The 22,790-nt window shown below is 43.6% G+C and overlaps 1 protein-coding gene across 1 annotated transcript in view; it reads right to left on the minus strand.

Annotated features, from left to right (window-relative positions):
• The window catches only part of LOC144687260 (semaphorin-3E-like), a 307,033-nt gene that overhangs the window by 90,344 nt on the left and 193,899 nt on the right, over positions 1-22,790 (minus strand). Inside the window, exon 6 of the mRNA XM_078553107.1 lies at positions 7,094-7,210. Coding sequence (XP_078409233.1) covers positions 7,094-7,210 — 117 coding nt within the window. The remainder of the gene's footprint in view (positions 1-7,093; positions 7,211-22,790) is intronic.

The following is a 22,790-nucleotide window of genomic DNA, read 5'->3' on the forward strand; positions in this document are numbered from 1 at the left end:
TAAAAACAGCAGACCAGTTCCATAGGCAGCAAGCCCAATCACTGCACCCACAGCACAGGCAGTCCCATCAAGACTACTGGGCATTACTGAGACACACAAGTGACCAACATGGAAGCAATTTTGGACAGCCTGTACAAATTTGAGAATGAAGAGGCCCACAGCTGATAGAGCCATCAGTGTGGAGGGGAAGGACCTCTACAGGATTGGCTGTGACCTTTCACCCTGGCAACTTCACTGTGGCCTGGAGCCTCTGGCCCTGATGACCACCTGACCTGCTGCCTTGAGACAGCCTCTAAGAAACTGTTGGGTTCTGCACCCAGTGCTGGGGGAAGATGGTGGGTGGTGTAGGCTGCTCCGACATCAGGAAACCTCCCTGGTCTTTGGAAAATAACTCCTCAGTGGGGCTTTAATTGGCTTAATTGTTTATCCACCTTTGTGGATTGGGTAGCCGACTTTGTTCCCAGCCCAGCACTGTTGGAGGCAGGAAGGTAACAGGGAGCCACCCTGAGACTGTTTCCTCTTATTTTCCCTCCCCCCCACTTACCTCCAAACCCATCTCCACAGGGCCAGGAAAATTCAGCCCCACCTGCTTTAACTTCAAAAGACAATACCAGCTCTCCAAGATAAAGTGTTACAGAACAAAGTGTTTTTTTATATCAATAAACAGCGAGAAAACGAATGTGCTGATAAAACATTAAATACATGAATCAGACCCTGCCTAGCTAGAAATTTGTTGACTTTGTAAAGGTCAGTTCAGATAGCTCTGAGTGATGTGTGAATAAAGCTCAATGTTAACAAATTGCTTTGTTTCTGAGGAGTATCAGACATGCCTTTGAAGCTGAGAAAGCATTCTGCTTTACATAATGTTACTATGTGCTCAACTAGATCAAAGCACAGCTGTTTACAAATTTCCAAAATGTAAAACAAACCTCAAGAAGACTTTTCCTCCATTCCTGCTGCACTTCATGAAATAAAGTCAATAGGTTTAAGGTTTTTTTTAAAATAAAATTATTGACAGCAAGATTAATTAAAACGGGGCCACTTGCAAGGGTTTATTCCTGGAGTGGAGTCTCTTCAGACATGTTCACAGATTGGAGATAACCTCCTAACACGATGGGACTGAATCCAATTCTGAACCTGTATCTAGCAAGAACAGGTGCAGATCCTTATAAAATTAATTGAGAACTCAGTGTTAGGCCAGTCAGTTCCTGGTTGTTTTAGATAGGAATTGCATAGTATGTACCGCACAGAAAAAGGCCACTCAGTACATTGATCAATGTTGGTGTTTATACTCTACACAAACCTCCGCCAATGTTATATCATCTCACCTGTCAGCGTAACTTTCTATTCCTTTCAAACTCGTGCTTATGCAAGTGGAGAATTCCCCTCATCTGGGTGACTAGAGACGATGCCAGATTCTGTTACACATTGCCACCTCACCCTGGCTTGACCTGTTCCTTCCCGTACAATGTCATGGAACATGACACTGACTGATTGGGAACATTTATGTCGAGGTCTTACAGTAGGTGTAGAAGAGGTTTACTAGATTGGTAGCAGAGTGCTGAAACCTTGAAGTACTATTTTAGAGAGGAACTTACATTGTTTAAACGTTTTAAGGAATATTTTAAAATATTCTAAGTATTTTAAGGAATTTACTACATCTTGAGTAAATGTTCCAAATATTCTGTTTTTTTATAAAAGGAAGAGGTGTCCTTTTTTTAAGAAAAAAAGACTCATTATGGTTGTTAGTGTAAATGTATCCGAGATTGACGGAAGCTGGTTTTTCAAACTGGTATTGATTGCATGTGCCTGAGAAAGTGACAGATGGACCCATTGGTCTCAGAAAAAATGCAGGAGGGTCAAGGAGGAACCAGGCAGCAAAGGGCAGAGTGGATTTGAGTGTTAACTTTGTAAATTATGAAGGCTTTGTACCCCTCTGGGTTGATGGTTCTGTTTCTCAAATACAATGAGGTTCAAAGGAACATGTACAGAAAATACTGCATAAAATAAATGAACAAAATGAAAAAGAAAAGGAAGAGTTTTCTGTGGGTCTTTCGATGACATTGATGGATTATAAACTGAAACCTGCTGATGGAAAATTAATTTTATAAGTAAATATGGCCACATGTGCATGTGTGTGGAAATGAATTTAGTCAGAGCTGGACAAGTGATCTACTTCAAGGACATGCACGGACTGCTCTTTATGATCAAAGACTTCTGGACAGTCAGTCAAGATTTTTCTGTTGCCAAGTTATTTCTGATTAATAATTCTGGTCTTTTATGTGGAACTCTCTGGGGATTGTTAACATTACTCCCACAGAGAGACACCAATAATAGTTAAATATTACCATTTTCAGGTCATTATTAATTTTACATTATAATTTTAGATGATATCCAGACCTAAAATATTGCAATAGTCATTTATATTGCTTTGTCAATGTAACCTTTCATGTTAAAGTATCATAATGTTTTGTATTAATTTTGTGATAATGTGTTACAAATGCACTGACTGTAATATTGATGTTAATATATTTTGATAGCTACCGGTACTGGTTCTGAAGTGCTGAAGGGTAACAGGAATTTTATAGTTGCTAACAGCTGGAATGAAGCATTTATTTACTACCCTGCGTATTCATGCTGCAACACATCTGAACATTTCTATTAGCATATTCATTTTCATTTATAGTCCTTAAAATTGTTGTGGTGGCTGCATGCAATTGTAATGTAAAGGTGCTCAGCAGAGCAAGAGTTGGGCAAGGGTTAACATGGGACTGGAGAATGGCATCACCCATGGTATGATGTATAGAGTCACATGGTAATAGACTCTGAGGGAACAGTCTAGAAACAACACTCATCAGCCTACCTGCATGGAGTAGCACCATGCATGACTGTAACCTGGGATCTGTGAATAGTTTACGACTACCAATAAACAGTTCATTTTTAAACATACAAGTCACAAGATCTCCTCATTGAGGCATCTAAATAACTTATAATACAATATATGGTGGCAGCAAACAGCAGCATAATACAGCAAAGATAATAGCACTCTATTAGGTGTGAACTCCTTGATGATGTGAAATTGAGACATTAGGTTACATAGCTCTGAGTTGACCAGGACATCTCAGGGGAGTTGACTTCTAAGTTTTCTGATTTAAAATAAAAACCTGATTTAAATTAATTATTGCTGCTGGAGTTTCACAATAACATGATTTAAGACCCCCCCTCCACCCCACATTACACAGATTGATGACTAGTCTGGGTAGTGTGTTTCCACCTTTGCTTTTGTATATTAACAGAAGGTGCTTTGTGTAACAGTTTTTGAGTTGTTTCACCTCTTTTCTATTTTTCCTTAGTTCTGTTGAAGAGTCATACGGACTCGAAACGTTAACTGTGTTCCTCTCCGCAGATGCTGTCAGACCTGCTGAGTTTTTCCAGGTATTTTTATTTTTGGTTTAGTTTTTGAGTTGTATTGATTTCCTTTTCCCTCCAATTTCCTTCCCTAATTCCTCCCTTTCTTCTTCTTCTTCTTCCTTCTCCTCCTCTGAGAACGCTGACTCCCTTCTGGAGAATGATTCTAAGGTCAGCAGCGATTATCCTTTGGGTCTTCATCCAAGTGACTAATGTTGATGTGTCAGCTTCTAGTCAGCACTGACAGGTTTATCAGGCAGACCTGACAATGAGCCCAACTCTGAGCCCATGCTGCTTACACTCTCAAAGGGAGATTCCTACATTGTGATCAGGATCTGGAATCATCTCCCACTTTCCTTTTCTCACCCTAAGCCACTGTGAATAGTTGTTATTAAGGTAATTCATGCTTGGCTAAAATCAACTGACTTGTCATAAAGTAGGGATGAAACCTATGATTATCTGGGTTGGTACCTGGGAATCAATATGGGGAAATGCAGTGACTTCAAAGGAAGTGTTCACTGCCTGCAAAAAACGCATTTTAAAGCAACAGACAGCAAAACTAACATGAATGCAAATTGTTTTGGGGTAAAAATGACAGCTTTAGAGTCATTCTGTTACTGTAATTCCCCCAGTAGATCACAGTTTTTTCTGTTCCATTCAATCTCTGAAACATCATATTTGTATGGATACAGATCAACAAATATCTTGTAAACAGATCAAAATAAATTGTCGTAACCCTGAACTAATATAATCCATGAAATTCAAGGCAAGTTTCAAATTCATACAAAATGTCCCCACATCCAGATTTTCTGACCTCTATTGGGAGACAGTGTATATGTCGTTAGAGAGACTGAAGCAACAACTTACAGCAGCTCGAACTGTTAGCAGCTTTCTGGAGCTCAGTTGGTGCAACTGGCTAGATGTCTATAGAGTGTGGTGCAGGATGACACCAATGGCCTGGTTCAAGACACAGGGCACAGCCTCCTTGCCTTGCCCCACACGTGATGTCGAGAGGTGCAACTCAAGATGTGTAACCACTTGTCTCTAACAGGGAGAATTGTGTATTACCCCTTGTGGGCTATGGTTAATTCTCCAATAACTATACTGTTAGCTATAGTTACAAAAGAGTGATTGATGGGGTTATCTGTAGCCATGCCTGCAGTCATTATATCTTTAAACCTTTGCTCAGTTTCTCTCAAAGGTGCTGGTTGATGCTGGGGCGCTGCAGTTACACAGCTTCTTTGACACCCTTTGACTGACATAGCTTTCCACCGACACAGTTCCCCCAAAACACCCCAACCAACACACCTCCACAACACAAAGTGGATATTATTCTGAACTCAGTATAGCAATGCAGCTTTCTGACTGACTGAGTCTGGAATGAGCAGTTACCCGTGATAACACCACATGAATCACAAAATGTTAGTATGCAGTTACAGCAAGTGATTAGGAAAGCTAATAGAATGTCATTGTTTATTGCGAAGAGAATTGATTACAAAAGTAGGGAGGCTATGCTTCAGTTGTACAGGGCGCTGGTGAGACCACATCTGGAGTATTATGTTCAGTACTGGTCTCCTTATTTAAAGAAATATGTAAATACGTTAGAAGCAGTTCAGAGAAGGTTTACTAGATGAACACCAGGAATGGGCGGGTTGTCTTATAAGGAAAGGCTGGACAGGTTAGGCTTGTATCCACTGGAGTTTAGAAGTGTAAGACGTGACTTAATTGAAATCTTTAAGACCTTAGGGGCCTTGACAGGGTGGATGTGGAGAGGATGTTTCCTCTTGTGGGAGAACCTAGAACTAGGGGTCACTGTTCAAAAATAAGGGGTCACTCATCTAAGTCAGAGATGAGGAGAATTATTTTTCTCTCTGAGGGTTGTGAGTCTTTGGAACTCTCTTCCAAAAGGCGGTGGAGGCTGAGCCTATCAATATTTTTAAGGCAGAGCTGGATAGGTTCTTGATTTACAAGGGGGTGAAAGGTTATTGGAGGTTGGCAGGAATGTGGGGCTGAGGCTACATTCAGGTCAGCCATGATCTTATTGAATGGAGGAGCAGGCTCGAAGGGCCGAGTGGCCTCCTCCTGCTCCTAATTTCTATGTTCATATGTACTAGAATGTGCTGTCACATCAATAACCATCTCTTTTACCTGTGTATTCCTTTTAATAAATGTTTAAGTCCAAACTGAGGGTAGAATATTGAGCTCAGCGAGCAGGCACATTCCCGACCAGGCCGAGTGTAAAATGACGCGCAATAACCTCGGGCAAGTGTCCCGACATCATCGCCTAGTCCCGCGATAGTTAGTGTGGTGGGCACTCGCCGGAGTCGGCAGAGGGCCGTCCTACAATTAAAAGGCCTTTTAAAGCCATTAAAAAGATAATTAATTTCAAATTTTTGGCTGCCTGTCCAACCTCACGGTCGGCAGACAGGCGAAAACACCAAGCGGCCTTTGCACTTTTTAGGAAGCCTTATCGACGGGCGGGATGGGGTTTCCTGAGGCAAATAAAAATAAGATAAAAATTTCACACTTGAATTAAAAACATGTCCCTGCTCATGTGACAGAGTCAGAGTCACAAGTGGGGACAGGGTTTATGACACTTTTATTCTCTTCATTTTTGTTTAAGCAGCGTTTCCTCCTGGGGCAGCTCTGGGCCCTCAGGGAGATTGAAGCACAGCTTCGGGCCAGGCCCGCTCGCCCTCCACTCCCCCACCCAGCACCCCCTCCTCCCCCCCTCCCCCCCACCCCACCCCACCCCCCACCCCCCACCCCCAAACAGACAGTGCTCCACTCCCCCCCACCCCACCCCACCCCCCCACCCCCCACCCCCACACAGACAGTGCTCCACTCCCTCCCCCCCCCCCCCCACACAGACAGTGCTCCACTCCCACCCCCCCCCCCACACAGACAGTGCTCCACTCCCACCCCCCCCCCCACAGACGGTGCTCCACTCCCACCCCCCCCCCCCCACAGACGGTGCTCCACTCCCACCCCCCCCCCCCCACAGACAGTGCTCCACTCCCACCCCCCCCCCCACACAGACAGTGCTCCACTCCCACCCCCCCCCCCACACAGACAGTGCTCCACTCCCACCCCCCCCCCCCCACACAGACAGTGCTCCACTCCCACCCCCCCCCCAACACAGACAGTGCTCCACTCCCACCCCCCCCCCCACATAGACAGTGCTCCACTCCCACCCCCCCCCCCACACAGACAGTGCTCCACTCCCTCCCCCCCCCCCCCACACAGACAGTGCTCCACTCCCACCCCCCCCCCCACATAGACAGTGCTCCACTCCCACCCCCCCCCCCACACAGACAGTGCTCCACTCCCACCGCCCCCCCCCACATAGACAGTGCTAAGCACTGCCACTCGCGATCAGGCAGTGTCGGCCTTAATTGGCCGGCCCGCATAAAGTTGCGGTGCAGAGCCAATTGTGGACAACAGTTCACCTCCCGACTGCCCCCACTGAGCATCCCGGCCAAGGGCAAAATTCTGCCCTGAATTTCTGTAAACAGAAAAGGACCAGAAAAACAAGCGAGTGGGTTCAACTGTGTTAAAACTGTGATCAAATCTTGATTTTATCAGCTCATTAACTCCATAAGAGAGACCCTGCGTGTGCTCAGTTATCACTGGGCAAACAATCATTTAGTATTAGCTTCAGCTGAGAGAAACTGTAAATGATTACCTTTCAGCAATCGGTCATCATGTTCTGTTCTGGTTGTCGATCGGTAACCCAAGCTTCGAAATATTGCAGCATCTTCTCCAAAAAAATCAGTGTACAGGCCAATGTACAACTGCCCATCTAAAACAGAGACAATTTATAAAATGTTTTAATATTACTGACAGACAAAACTAATAATTTCTCTTTCTCTCTTCCTATAACTGTCTGCTTTATGCCTGCTCTCGAATGCTTCTGTTTTCCTGCTGTTTTTTTTCTGCCCTTTATTTCTCCTTTTTTGTTCTACTTTGTTATTCTATCTATCTCTTTCTCTCACCCCTTCTGTAAATTTGCATGTCTCTGGATCTCACCCATTACCGATTTATTGACCTTGTCTTTTGCTCTTAACAATGAGTGGAGAATGCAACAAGATGGGTGGACCTGTCTGGGGTTGACCTCTGGGAAAGGGGGAAGCCATTAATAAGGCAGCAAAACACACAATGGGAAAGAGACTAAAGGTTGCTGGTGGATCAGGGCTGCTTATCCTGCAGTGGGTCAGGGTGGGCCTGGGGTGAGGTAATGCCATAAAATCGGGGTGTGAATTTGCTGGCAGTTCTTGTGACATGGAGCAAAGGTTCTGGTCTTCTAACCCTCGCTCTCAACTAAGCTGGGGAGCTGGGAACTGGAGGTGACGGGAGGATGGAAGATGGGCCTGAAGTCACAAAGACTGTGCTATAGATTGACGGTGTGAGGTGGCAAGTGGTTATAAAAGCAACAATGAGGAAAACGACAGAATTGTTGATGTGGATGTCTTGGTGTCTACATAGCAGGATGGGAACAGGATCTTAGGGTGGGGGTAAGCTTTGGGAGCTTGGTTTGTTTTCTGGTTTCATGATTTTTTGGTTAGTTTGAATAAATCAACTCAGGGCAGATGGGTACTGAAGACCATTTGGGATGGATATTTTTGCCGCTACAAGGAGTGTTGACATTGGTGGGATTATGTTACTGAACAGCTGAGCATCCACAGGGGAAAGCTATTCCCTCCTCATGTGTCAAATGTCCATGTTAATGAAGAAATGCATTCTTGAAATTGATTTGTGCTGCCCAGTTTTCTGTGGGGTCATCATCAATGTCATTCTTTAGCTGAATGTATGTTTGGTTTCAATCAGCTTTCTACTTTGCTGAAGTCATTGTCAATAAGAACAGTTCCCCACTGAGTGGAAGTTTGAAAAATTTACTGCATAAGGGCCATTGGAGTTTAGGAAATCCAGTTGAGATGATGTGAGAGGTCATGACAGAGAATTACTCTTTTTAAACTGACAGCCTTTCTTTCCTATGGCCCAGTTCATACATACATCAGAGCACTATCATAAAAATACTCCATCAAAACACAGGGCAGAATTTTGCCCTTGGTGGGCGGGCGGGCGGGCCCCACCAGCTCGGCGGTGGGCAGGTAACCGATCTATTGTTTATTATCCCTCCTAGATGTTGCCCACTAATAGCCCAGCTAAAATTGCCATCTGCTGAAATCCTCATCCACATGTTCACCACTTCGGGGATTGACTTCTCTGACACTTTCTTCCACCCTCCCTGCACCCTTCACTAATCCCAAACCCCATAGTTCGAGTTCACTTTTTATTCGAATTACTTCCATCACCCTGTCCATGCTGACTGTAGTATTAGGGTCTGGCACATAAAGGGTTAATGCGGGACTGAGTACAGTACCACCCACACAGTGATGTAAAAGAGTGCATGACCCGCACCCAGTGTCACTTGAGTATTGGACAGAGCTGTGTGTACCAGCAAGCATGGAGACAGCTCCTAGCTTCCACCCTATACTGTATATTTTCAAATAGCTCTGAATCAGTAAAGCCTTACAGTTAACCTATCTATGATTACAAAGACTTCTTGAGACCTAGCGAACTGTAATTAACACCCTGCAATACGGTAATGGCTTGTGGAAAAGCCCAAAACCTCTCAGAAAATGCATAGAAAAATTAAAATGCTGGACACTGATTTTTTAAAAAATCATCAAAGCAGCCTAACCTGAAAATAAACTCCAAGAGCAGAGGCACAGAGGAAAGATGGCCAATAAATAGCTCCAAAGAAAGACTTGGAAGCTGAAGGCAGAAATTTAAAATTCCTTACTGCATCAGATTCAGCTCCTTTGGAATTCCCACAGCACAGAGTCAGCAGATTTTGTAAGGGTGGGCTAAATCTTTTAAAATTCCAGGCTGCAGTAAGTCTTTAGAAACCTTTAAAATTTTAGCCAGAAGTGCAGTTTGAACAAAGCCTTTGCTGAAAACTTGATCTCCAGGTTGGCGTCTTAACACATGGTGTCCAAACTCACTCCGAAAATGTTTATAAATAATAAATTAAATACTCCGGGAAAATTACAACTATTTGAACCCAGAAAAAGGTGTTCAAAAGCCCGAGTTTGATGAATTTGTGACTTCCAACATAAACACTGAGCACGAGAACTCTGCAGACAGCTACTCCAGGTACCCTTTGTTGAAACCTTTTTCAAGCTGAACCTGATCGCCATTGTAGCAGAGACTGCCAAAACCAGAAAGCTCGAGAAATCCCTTTGTCTCCAAGTGAATGGCGACACCATCTTGAAACTCAGGAAGCTCCTAAAGAACCTACACTTCTAAAAATTTACCTATCGACCGGAATTCCACACTTCCATTCAATTCGGATTAATCCAAGGCCCAGATCAACCACATAATTGGAGACTTTGAAAGAAAAGATTTCTAAGATACAGCGTCGCTTCAGGTTCAGGCAAAAAGTCAGAAGCAGAGTAGGTTAACACAATGCTTTACTCAGTAGTCCCAATTGCGGACGATCTTATTGCAAGACAGGGAATCAGTGAATCATCTACATTTAAAGAAGTACTATAATATTTTGATGTTTATTTTAATCTAAGAAGCAATAAAATACTCAGGAGCTAAATTTAACAAGGGAGTCCAGCAGCCAGAAGAACCTGTTGATTCATTTATCAATGATCTGTACAGAATGGGAGAAAGTTACAAATACGGAGACTTTTAGCAAAATTTTTAGCTCTGCGGGCAGGTGTGTACCTGACCCATTGAGCGTAAATTACGTGCATTGATGTCGGCCAAGCGTGCCAACATCTACGCGCAGTCACGCAATAGTTTGGTCGGTGGGCATGCTGCCGACTCCAACAAATAAAAGGCCTGTTAAGGCCATTAAAGAATCAATTAACTAATATTTTAACCTTACAGTTGGTGGGCAGGCAAAAAGGCCAAGTGGCCTTTGCATTTTTTTGGAAACCTCATCCATGGGCAGGATAAGGTTTCTAAAAGCAAATTAAAATAAAATTAAAATTTTAAAACTTAATTAATAGCATGTGCTGCTCATGTGACAGAGTCACATGAGGGGACATGTTTCATTACATTTTTATTTTCTTTATTATTTTTCTTTATAATTCTTCATCTCCCTGAGGAGCTCTCACTCGCACTCCGCCCACCCCGCTGAACCCCCCCGGCACTCTCCCCCCCTCTCCCACCCTGCACAGGCAGGTTTGAGTGCTGCCGCTCGAGTTTCACACTGGGATAGCCTTAATTGGCCGGCGTGACATCACCTTCTGGCCCCAACTGCGGGAGGCAGTCGGCTTCCTGACCACCCCTGCTGAGCCCGCCCAACATGGGTGAAATTCTGCCCTTAAAATATGAACTGATCAGAGACAGAATAGTGGTGGGAGTAGCAGATGGCACACTCTCTGGCCTCATGAAAGCAAAGGAAGATCTAGCCCTGGAAAAGGCAATCCAGATAGTTCGGCAGTCAGAACTCCGTGAGCGGCACAGAACCATTTTAAGTGGAGAAAATAAACGGTGGGGCAAAGGCCAACCCACAGTTCAGCTGGTTAAGCAACAAAGACACACAGATGCTCCAGGCCAGGGAAAGTAATTACCAAGCCAGCCAGCAGAGAAACCAAGCCAACGCTATGGAGCAAAGCGCCCCACAAGCAAGATCAATGTCCTGCAATTTCCGCCCAACGCTGGCAGTGCAACAGGATTGGTCACTACGGCAAACTGTGCAAGGCAAATACTCTGAAACACACAGAAAACCCAAAGATCATCCACGAGTGCAAACCTGGAAGACACACAGCCATGCTTCTTGGATGAGGTCAAAGATCTTGGTTTCTCATTTTGGAATGTGGACATTTCAGTCAATGGGTATTTAACTAGTTTTAAATTAGACTGATACAGGAGCCATCGTATCAGTCCTATCGGACAGAGAACCATGCCTGACAGACCTCTGGCTTCGATTAACAGACACACCACTCTATAGGTCTGGAGGAATCTGATTTCCTGTCACAGAAATGACTCTGGACTCACTCCGGTATGGCAGTGCTTTTCTCTCTTGAGCACAGGTGTCTGTATAGCCCTGGGTCTCCTCAAAATGGCAGAAGGTGTCAAGACAGCCACTGTTGTAAATGAAACAGAACTGCACGTTCCTGAGAGCTCAAACAAGAGTATCCCGACTGGGACTTCAGCTCTGAACTCTCTTCTCTCTTTGCAGAGCAGGTTTGTCCATTCTTGTTACAGGTGCCAGGAAACCTTCAACAATCAGACAGCCAACCACCCAGGAGGTAACCACGACACCTCCAGTGGAGGATGTAAAAGAGAGCAGCCAGCAGTGCGATGAGCCTCAGCCTCCAGCTCCGGCAACGGTACAACAGGTCAACACTGCAACCACTGAACAGACACTGCAACTCCCAGCCAGCATGCCGAAGCCACAGAAGGTGCTGGAACTTGTTAGCAGCCGTCCATCGCTGACAGTGAAACACAGAGGTGAGCGTACCTCTAAACCTCATCTTAGTCACAGGAATGCTCATCCTCCATCAGAGAGAAAATCATCATGACCCACATGATGACAGAAGAAGTGAAATAAATGACAAGGAGGTGAGCACAATGTTTATCCACCCACAAGAAACGAATTGGGGTAGCAACCACCGACCAGCTCGATAGCTGAATCAACCCAGTGTGGTTCAACATGAAAGAATGGAAGAAAAGGATGAAAACATACCCAGATTGCAAAACAACCTCCAAACCTACAGGAAGAACAGCAGTGACAGAGTCCACCATTCCTCCGGCAGTAGTCCGAATGAGATATGGAAGAGTTATAGAGCTTCCAGACCGTCTGAACATTTAAATTCAAGGGGGGAGATGGGGTAGTGATAATGTAGTAATGATAATGTAAATGTGTGATAGTAATAACAATGTAAGACATAAGGTAAACTATAATCATTTAAAATACATTGGATAAAGACTTGGGGAAGGTGTAGTGTAAGTTATGGAATCCACCACCTGGAAGTTCCCCTCCAAGTCACTCACCATCCTGAGTTGGAAATATATCGCCGTTCCTTCATTGTCACTGGGTTAAAATCCTGGAACTCCCTCCCTAACAGCACTGTGGGTGTACCTACACCACATAGACTGCAGCGGTTCGAGAAGGCAGCTCACCACCACCTTCTCAAGGGCAACTAGGGATGGGCAATAAATGCTGGCCCAGCCAGCGAAGCCCACATCCCGTGAATGAATAAAAAAAGGTAATCAAGATTCTTGTTCCTGAGTTCAGATCTCTCTTTACCTCCAGTTTCCTCATATTTTGGCTCTTTTCATGATCTGTCCACCAAGATTTGTATCTGTTACAGTTAGTACTGTAGCAGTCATAGGTTTCCCGTGTATCTATTGCCAAATAAACCTGAGTAACATAGGCTGAGTGTACAGAGGCCACAGGTGACAGACGAAATGGAGAAGGTGCAGGAGATACAGGAGAGTCTGGATATTATGAAAACAGATTTCTACAGGCTAAAAATTCAGGTTAAGGTGTTTCTTTTGAATCACTCTTCCTAGGGACACTCATATTTGCTATTCACTAAGTCACAGCATTGATTATCTCTACTCCACTGACCATACACAGGATGTTGTCAACTCCTTGAAACCTGGATGTTTAACCTGGATGATAAACTCGCTTCAATTCTGACCTCTTGTGTTTCTCCTGTTTTAATCGCTCCACCATTGGCGGCCGTGCCTTCAGCTGCCTGGGCCCCAAGCTCTGGAATTCCCTCCCTAAACCCGGCGATGCTTTATTAAGGCTCTAAACCTCTCAGCAGAAACAAAACCAATCTGGACTTTCTCAGCAATTATGTTCTTTCTGCGTCTCTCATACCTGAACCCGACTTAACTAGTCAATGATTCAATCTGGCTGTGTTGTATGGGAAACAGCAGGATTTAAACTGAGTACAGAATTTGTAACTTTTCTAGATGTTGAAAGACTATTTTATTGTTCAAGATATCAGAAGCACATTACTGTGTGTTTCTAATCAACTCTTGAGTTCAGAAAGTAGAAACTACAACCAGAATTTTCTGCTCCTGTGAGCGTCTGGTATGTTTGGCGGTGTGAGCGGACAATATGGCGAGAAAGCCAAAAATCAGTTTTATGCCAGAAACCAATTTGCGATTGTCTGCTCCACCCATCAATGGCCGGTCGTGTTTCCCACCACCACACGCTGGGAGCCTAATTTCAGTATTTTAGCATCTCACTATAAGCCCTGCTCGCTGGATTCATCCCCCACACTGGATCATCCAGGCATGAAATCACCCCGACGTGTTTCACAACTGTACATAAGCGACGTGCACCTGGTGAGCTGCACTTCACTCTGGACTTCGAGGTTTGTTTGTCTACCTTGCTTCGGGCAGCACTCATGCTCATCAGTGCCAGGCTTCACAGGCAGCATCACATCACCTTTGGGGGCTCACGGGCAGGTCTCTACCCACCAGACCAGCCATAAGGCGGGGGTGGCTTTTCAATGGCTGCAGGGTTAGGGCTGGCTTGGGGAAGGGGGAGAAGTGGCCTCAGGCAAGGGAAGAGGCTGCAGGGCGAGGGCTGTACTGAGGAAGGGTGGTATCTCAGGGTGTGTGTGGGGGCACATGCTGATCTGTGCAAGTGGCCTCAAGAGGGTGAGGGCTGAGGAGGCAGTCTCCAGAGGAGATGAGGCCAGATGGAGATGTGAGGGCGTGTGTGAGAGAGTGAGTGTGATGTCCCTTGAGCTGGCAGTGAGTGAGATGCCAGTGAATGTGTGATGGGCTTGAGCGTGTGAGTTTAGAGTGATGAGATTGTTGCCTTGCCCTGGTGGCACAGGTGTGATCATTCATTCTCTTTCTGCATTGGATGGCCAACCTCTTCTGTGCAGCATTGGCACTGACCATCACTGCCACTGCTTCCCAAGCCTGAGTGGTGAGATTGCTGGACATCCTGTGGCCAGAGTAGGGGTAGAGGACATCATGGTGGGGTCTCCACAGCATTTCAGTGACGGGTCACTGAACTGTCCTTGGCTTTTAGGGCCTTGTCTTCACTGGAGCAGTCCTGGGCTGTAAGCATTGAGAACTGTGTGTACGGCTGCACTTTAGATATAGCACCCGGAGTGAGGAAACAGTGAGGTAACGGTGTGGCGGGCAATTCAGAAGCCGCCCGCCAGGGAGACTGCATGTTTCCTGTGGCTGCATAATTACTGAGCCGGGATTGGGACGATACAGCAGGAAAACCCGCCATTGTGGCCAACGGGTCAAACTTTTTCTTTCATGCCCACTACCGCACTTAGTGTAAATTTGGGATGATTCTGCCTTACATAAAATTTTAAAACCTGTGCATCACATGTCATGTATTAGAAATTATATTTAAACACTTTCTACTTTACTTAAATATCCAAATGTTGAGATTTTCAACTTCTTGAGAGGAAAAATTGAAAGCAGTTTACAATGCACTGGAGCAAATAAACCATTTCCTGCTCAGCTACCTAAAGTGCAACATATGACCTGCTGCTTGTTTACGTAGGGAAAGTTGAGAAGCGTAAACAGTAAATTATTGACAGCTTTAATGCTAAATGTTAGGTGAGCACTTATTTTCCAATGCATCCTGTGGGACTTGGCAGTTTTATCCACCAATGATGAGAATAATCAGTTAATACAGCAATGCCAGCAAAATGAATGTTGGTCCATAGATCCAAGCTGAAACGCTTTCACTACCTCCACAATGGAATTAATTCCATCCCAGTGAGTCAGTTAATGTCCTCGGTGGAGAACTGCTGAATCCTGCACTGAAAGATTTTCAGCAAGAAACAGCAGTTTTTTCAGAATTAAGTTTCTATGAATCTCTGGTTGTAATATGGCTAGAATAGACAAGGAAACAACTGACAAGTTCAGTTCCTCACAGTTCTGCCAGTTTTAACATTCATCTGCACAATCACAGTGGAAATCAGGCCCAAGGCACTTTGTTAGATTAGTTTCCAGAGTCTTATCTCACTATCTCTTCAACTTACTTATACTTCTATGGTGCTCACATTTAATTTATTCAAATAACAGGAATGGAAATGCATTTGCATATTAAACACTGTCCAATGTGCTTCCATTTCTACTGAAAAATGAGAAGGGTCCAATGGAACTGCAGAAAAATTTAAGGAAGCTCAAGATTTTGCTCTGTCTGTAAAATATACTTCCCCTTTTCATTTAAAATACTGTGGTATCGAGGAGCCCGAGCAAAACTGGAGTCACTGGGAATCAGGGGGAAAACTCTCCGCTGGTTGCAGTCATACCTAACACAAAGGAAGATGGCTGTGGTTGTTGGAGGTCAGTCATCTCAGCTCCAGGACATCACTGCAGGAGTTCCTCAGGGTAGTGTCCTAGGCCCAACCATCTTCAGCTGCTTCATCAATGACCTTCCTTCCATCAGAAGTGGGGATGTTCACTGATGATTGCACAATGTTCAGCACCATTTGCGGCTCCTCAGATATTGAAGCATTCCATGTCCAAATGCAGCAAGACCTGGACAATATCCAGGCTTGGGCTAACAAGTGGCAAGTGACATTCATGCCACACAAATGTCAAGTAATGATCACCCCCAACAAGAGAGAATCTAACCATTTCCCCTTGGCATTCAATGGCATTACCAACGCTTAATCTTCCACTATCAACATCCTGAGGGCTACCATTGACCAGAAACTGAACCAGGCCAGCCCATGTAAATACTGAGGTTACAAGAGCAGGTCAGAGTCTGAGAATTCTGCAGGAAGTAACTCACCTCCTGACTCCCAAAAGCCTATTCACTATCTACAAGGAACAAGTAAGAAATATAATGCAATACTCCCCACTTGCCTGGATGCAGCTCTAACAACACTCAAGAAGCTCAACACCATCCAGAACAGAGCAACCCTCTTGATTGACACCCTATCCAACCCCTTCAACATCCACTCCCTCTACCACCGACGCACAGTGGCAGCAGTGTGTGTACCATCTACAAGGTGCACTGCAGGAACTCACCAAGACTCCCATGACAGCACCTTCCAAACCGTGACCACTACCACCTAGAAGGACAAGGGCAGCAGATAGATGGGAATACCACCACCTGGAAGTTCCCCTCCAAGCCACTCACCATCCTGACTTGGAAATATATCGCTGTTCCTTCACTGTCGCTGGGTCAAAATCCTGGAACTCCCTCCCTAACAGCACTGTAGATGTACCTACATCACATGGACTGCAGCGATTCAAGAAGGCAACTCACCACCACCTTCTCAAGGGCAATTAGGGATGGGCAATAAATGCTGGCCCAGCCAGTGAAGCCCACATCCCGTGAAAGAATAAAAAGAAGAAAAATGTCACTGTTCGGTGATGCTCAGAATTGTAGTTATTAAACCCACTGAGTAGGGTTGGTACTTCAGTAAATCCACCCGACGCCAGACTCCTGAAGCAACTACTTGGAACTCGGTCACAGCAGGAGACTCCCAGGAGGACAACAGAAAAACATTAAGGATGTCCTTGAAGCGTCCCTGAAGAGATCAAACATCCCCACCATGGAGACCCTGGCTTGTGAGCGACCCAAATTCAGGAAGGCACCAAACACATTGAGAGACTTCATTGGGAACACGCAGAGGTGAAGTGGAGTCATTGAAGAGTACACGCAAACAACCCATTGGTCTGACCCTGTCAAGCTGCACCTGCCCCACATGTTGCTGAGTCTGCAGATCACTCATTGGGCTTATCAGCCATCTCAGAACCCACTGAACTGCAGTGGCAGCAAGTCATCCTCAATCCTGAGGGACTGACTAAGAGGAAGAAATCTTCAAACCACTGTCAAAGAATCTCTCACTGCTTTGAAATGTACAGTTTCACTGACACAGCATATTTCAGTTTGCAGAATTTATAACAGCTCTAAGCTGATGTTTACCTTCTGTAAAAAATAAATCTCTAGCTTATTACAGGGTGGTGGTTGCGGGAGAAAACATTGCCTGCAGTAGAGGACCCCATTTTCAGACAAAAATATTTGGCAAACTTTTCTGACATGGATCCCAAAGAAACAAGGCAACAATGTTCACCAAGTGTGGGATGTCAGTGCTGGAGGATGAAGAGCTTTTTCATCTTAAACGCTCAGACTTGGCTTCTAACTGACGAAACGCGCAGTGTGAAGTCTCACTCTTTACCTCAGTGGTGCTCTTTTCAACACATGTTATAACCACAACAATCTATATATCTGTAGCAGATTAACGTAATAAAACATCCCAAGGTGCTTCACAGGAGCATTATAAAATATGACACAGCCACATAAGGAGATATTAGGTCAGATGGTTAAAAGCTTGGTCAAAGAGATAGGCTTAAAGCAGGATAGGGTTTGGGGCCTAGAAAACTGAAGGCACAGCCACCAATGATGGAGCATCATAAACATGTTCAAACAAAATGTTTATGATTTCACTGCAGATTATGACTGTGCCTTAACACAAAGCTCAGAAAAGCACTGTTCACTTAACTAACACAGCACAGCATTCCCCATACCGGTCATTGCATCGCATTCAGTAATAACAGAGCAAATCATTCCTGAACCAGCCATTCTTAAGGCCCCTTTATCTAAGGTTGCCAACTGAGTAGTTTAACTCCACCTGTGTACAATATTTAGTGCATTAGTTAACAAATTCATAGTAATTCTTTTTCATGTCATTTGACAGAGTTTTCAATCTGATTAAGAAAATGAGTGTAAAAATAGCATACACAGGATATTCTGCAGATGTGTTAATCAGTGTGCTGGAAAAATAACTCTGACAAAATTAAACTTCTCAGCATCATTTGAACTGAACTTGTGGGAGTTTGTCCACCTCTCAGGTATTGGTTAAGACTGGCCAACATCCTGAAATAGACTGAGTCTATCTTTTTTGCGAGTTTATTTTGCACCTGACCTTGCTAGATGATCACACTAATGACATAATGGGTTGAATCGCAGACACATTCGTTGCTCTATCTAAGAACATAATACAAGGCTACAAGGTGGCCTTGCCTTGCAACTCCATTCTTATTAAATATAACTGCAATTAGAAGGTATGTACTGTCTGACTACTACAGCTGATAGGCCAATGACACCAAATTAGACTTTTTGTGCAATTTACGAAGATGGACATTTTTCACTATTAGAGAACTGGCCCCTTAAATTTCTAATTATTTTTCATTCGTTCATGGGATGTGGGTTTCACTGGAAAATCCAGCATTTGTTGCCCATCCCTTATAAACCATAAGGTGGCGGTGAGCCATCATCTTGAACCGCTGCAGTCGATGGGGACATTCCTCTCTGATGTTGTTTACCCATGAAAACGCATTGGTAAATATTGAAAATTCTGAAAATTCATACCTTTAAGCACTGTACAATTGTGCCTTGGAGCCCATATTACTGTGCATTAGTGGCAAAGCCAGCACAAACAACAGAAATAAAAATACTGCTCTTGATTTTTGACATATTCAGTAGATACCAGGATTAACTGGTCATGCTGGTAGTGCAGGTATTCATGTTTCAAAGAGGCGCCTTATATGTATCTTTTCCACAACACATACATCACTGAGATGCCTGTGCGAATGTACATTTCAAACCACATCAGGTAATTACTTCCACAGTTGTACCTGATCTATTCAGAATCACAGACATAGATAAATAATGCAGTTATATAAAAAGAGAACCAATTTGGCACCAGAAATTGGAGTGCAACGCCACATCAATCAATCGCAGCTACCTCGTCTTTTTTCTATGAGATTAAATTTACTGTTTAGAAACCAGGGGGTTGGAACATATAACAGGAGGCTTATGAGTCGCTGCTAGACAATGACCTCATAACATAGAACACCATCCTGGTTGGAAAGAGTAGAAGATGTGACATATACTAGGAAATAGTAGTTAAGTGATGTGCAACCGAATCAGCATCTCCATTTGTGCATGAAGAAGATTATTTACCCCAAAAGTAAATGTGTTAGTTCCACATCTGACTGCCCCATTTTTGTAAATTCCCCTAGTTAGTAAACAAGACTATTGGTGACCATGCCTTCAGCTGCTAAGGCATTATGCTCTGAAATTCCCTCCATATACCTCTCCACCTCTCTTTCACACATTCTTCCTTTAACACGTTGCTTAAAACCTACCTGTTTGACCAAGTTTTTGGTCACTTTTCCTAATATTTGCTTATGTGACTCAGTGTCAAATTTTGTTCAATAATTGCTCCTGTGAAGCACTTTGGGACATTTTCCTACTCTCTATAAATGCAAATTGTTGTTGTTATTGTAATGTCTCAGTGTGATCTGTCCATGGTTTTACTTAGAGTGGGACAGTCACCACAGACATTCAGAACTATTGCAAACAGCTGGGGCAGTTGTTCTTACATAAAAAGAACCATTTATATTCTGGAACATGCACCAAATTATTTCTTAGACTCGCTCAAGGAAAACCACAGATGGGAGCCATTATTCATCTCCTGGATTTGACAGTAAATGAGAAACCTTTGAATAAATCATTATCTACTTCATAAATCATCATTTTCCACTACCTCTCTCAGCACATGACCCATAACCAAAGCCAGATAAGTAGATGTTATAGAATTCATGCCAAAATGAATTTTCAAATGTAGCATATCATGATTTGGTATCTATTACATGAGTGTTGGGCTACTTTATCAATGCAGTAAGTATAAAATAAAGATATGAAGGCCTGCATTTTTTGAAAAGAATAATAATGAAGCTGTTAATGCTCACTGCTAATATTGAACCAAGCAGATGGCAGCTTCTGGAGTCTGCACATGTGCAATGTAAATCGGAAATGAGGAAGTCACTATCTGACTCCTCTACAAAATCCATGCCACCCGTCTTCTGGTCGTCCCTTGAAGTGAGAAAGACATTTGTCTTTTAAAGGGGGAGGTTTTTACTCTGCAGCTACCACATGGTTCTGGATGACCAGGAGTCTCTCCTGCTCTTACCTCCTGCCATTGGCATATTGGAAGGACTTGGCAGGTTGATAATCAACTTGTTTGGCCATGTCATGAATGCTTCTTCCGTCACCAACAAGTCCTGGAGTGGGACTTGAACCTGGAGCTATTGGCCTAGAGGTAGGGATGCTACTATTGTGCCATAAAACATTGTTAGGGTCTTCAATGAAATACTTGAATGATGAAACCTTGATGTATGTAATGTAGGAATCGTGTATTGATTTGTAATTTTAATATAATTTTAATTCACTATTACCTTCCTTTAATAACCCATCCACCTCTTCCCTGTTAACAGCTGCATTTAGTTCTCTATTTTTGTTACTACATGATTGTTACATGATTCCATGTTTTTAACCTGATTACTCAGTCTATACTTAAATTTCTCGACATGAGTCACATGGAAATTCAGCTTTTGGACTGTGAACGTGTTTCTTGAATAAAATACCATTATTATTCTTATTCTTCTTATTACCACAACATCAATGTACATTGAATTAAATATTCTAATTTATATTTCCTGGTTTGGTGTCTGTGGACTAGATTTTCCGGCAGGCATCAGGATCCCAATATTGGATCCATAGGGGGGCTTCCTGAATATGCCCATGTCACCATTCTATTAAGGATGATGGGTGAGCTCCCCTGGCTTCAGGGTCAATCAGAGGGCAATTTGAGGCTGGCAGCTTTCCAAGGTGTGGTGGGTGCTGCTGAGGCAAGCAGGAGAGCACGAGGGCCCCTCAACATGGGGGATGCCCTTGGATACCTGCAGAGAAATTATGAAATAAACGGACCCAAAGACAGTATGGCCTGTAGGGTTGGAGGGGAAATCTTTCCCAGTGAACCCTCATTGGTATATGGAGTCTCTGGCTCTGATGGCCCCAGATCTGCTGCAGGGAAGCCACCTCAATTCAGCTGGCAACCTCTGCTCATGGCAGAGGGTTGGGGCACTCTGGTAAAATACCAGTGCCCGTACTAAACCGCCCCTAAGTGGAGCCTTAATTGTGTTAATTGTTTGCTGCCTCTGTGGAGCGGGAAACCAGTCCAGTTCTTGAGAATGCCCCTTGGAAGCAGGAATGCATTGAGGAGCCATTCCAACACAGCTCCTGCTATTTTCCCAACAACCCACACACCTCCAATCCTCTTTCTGTGGAGTCAGGAAATTTCAGCCGCATGTGTCCCAGAGAAGATACTTCAATCTGATTCCTGTTCCTTGCCCTGTTCACACGTGTCACAAGTCCTGTGTAAAGGCTGCTGTTTTCAAGAGCTCTCTAATTATAAGTTATTGACATAAAAGCCCATGCAAAGTCCATGGGCAGTTGTAAGCATAATGAGCAATGAGTATAGTTTGTTCATTGCCTACTGTAACAGCCAGACCATTGAGTGAATATTTCAGTAGATTTGTCAATGGGTTCTCAGCTTTGTAACCATTAAGAAGGTTAGTTCTTTAATACCTTTGACATGCAAAAAGAAAATCCTCAGAGGATTAATTCTCATATTCTGGCCTTATTCTCACAGAGCTTTGGTTTTTAAGATGAATGATTTGTGGAAAGGAATATTTGTTATAAGGAATACTCTGGTCTGGTTTGCTAACATTCTTTTGCAGGCTTTTATGGAGTGTCATAGTGCACACTTATTATTTTCAGGCTTCTTGTATACAGTCCATCTTTTTTGCACTTCTGCAGTGTCACATGTATTTCCTGTGCACATAAATATGAACACGGTAAAAGAATGGGAACAATATAAACTTAGGTAAAGTTTGTTATAATAGTTTCAATGTATCCGATCTTATTTTTCCTCTCACTTTAATTAATTCTCTTCATTTCTTCCTTGTTTCTGTTTCTCTTTGCTTTCTGATGTATCGCATTGGCCTTTTCCCTAATAGATCCTTTGCTATTCCTTCTGAAAAATTGGCAATCTAGGGTCTGAACTAATAGGCCCGACTTGTTCTTGGTGTAAGGGCACTTTCGATAGTACAATTTACATCACAGGGAAGAGACCTCCCTGAATCCTCATGGATACAGCTGAAATGTATCATTTTATGAAAGTAAAATATGAGAAATAGTTGTGAGTACTTAAGAGATTTACATTTATGAGCTTTATCAAGTTTCTAAATATTTTACACACATTGAACTACTTAATGCTTTTGCCAAAAGAAATTAGATGAATGGCTGTTTAATTTGATTTTTCAGCAGTGGTAGTTGACATCGGGAGAAACCTTGCTCTTTGTCAAATACAAACAGAAACACCTCAGATGACAATGCAGCACTCCTTCAATACTGGGCCTGTAATGTTAATTTGGATGATAAGACTCATGTATTGTAGTTGAACTTCAATCAGAGCTTCTCATTACAGTGTGAGAGTCACTGGCTAGGCCAGCATTTATTGTCCATCTCTAATTGTCCAGAGGGCATTTTAAGA

Source organism: Cetorhinus maximus, chromosome 12 (assembly GCF_964194155.1).
Source record: "Cetorhinus maximus chromosome 12, sCetMax3.hap1.1, whole genome shotgun sequence".
In the NCBI taxonomy this organism is placed as follows: domain Eukaryota; kingdom Metazoa; phylum Chordata; class Chondrichthyes; order Lamniformes; family Cetorhinidae; genus Cetorhinus; species Cetorhinus maximus.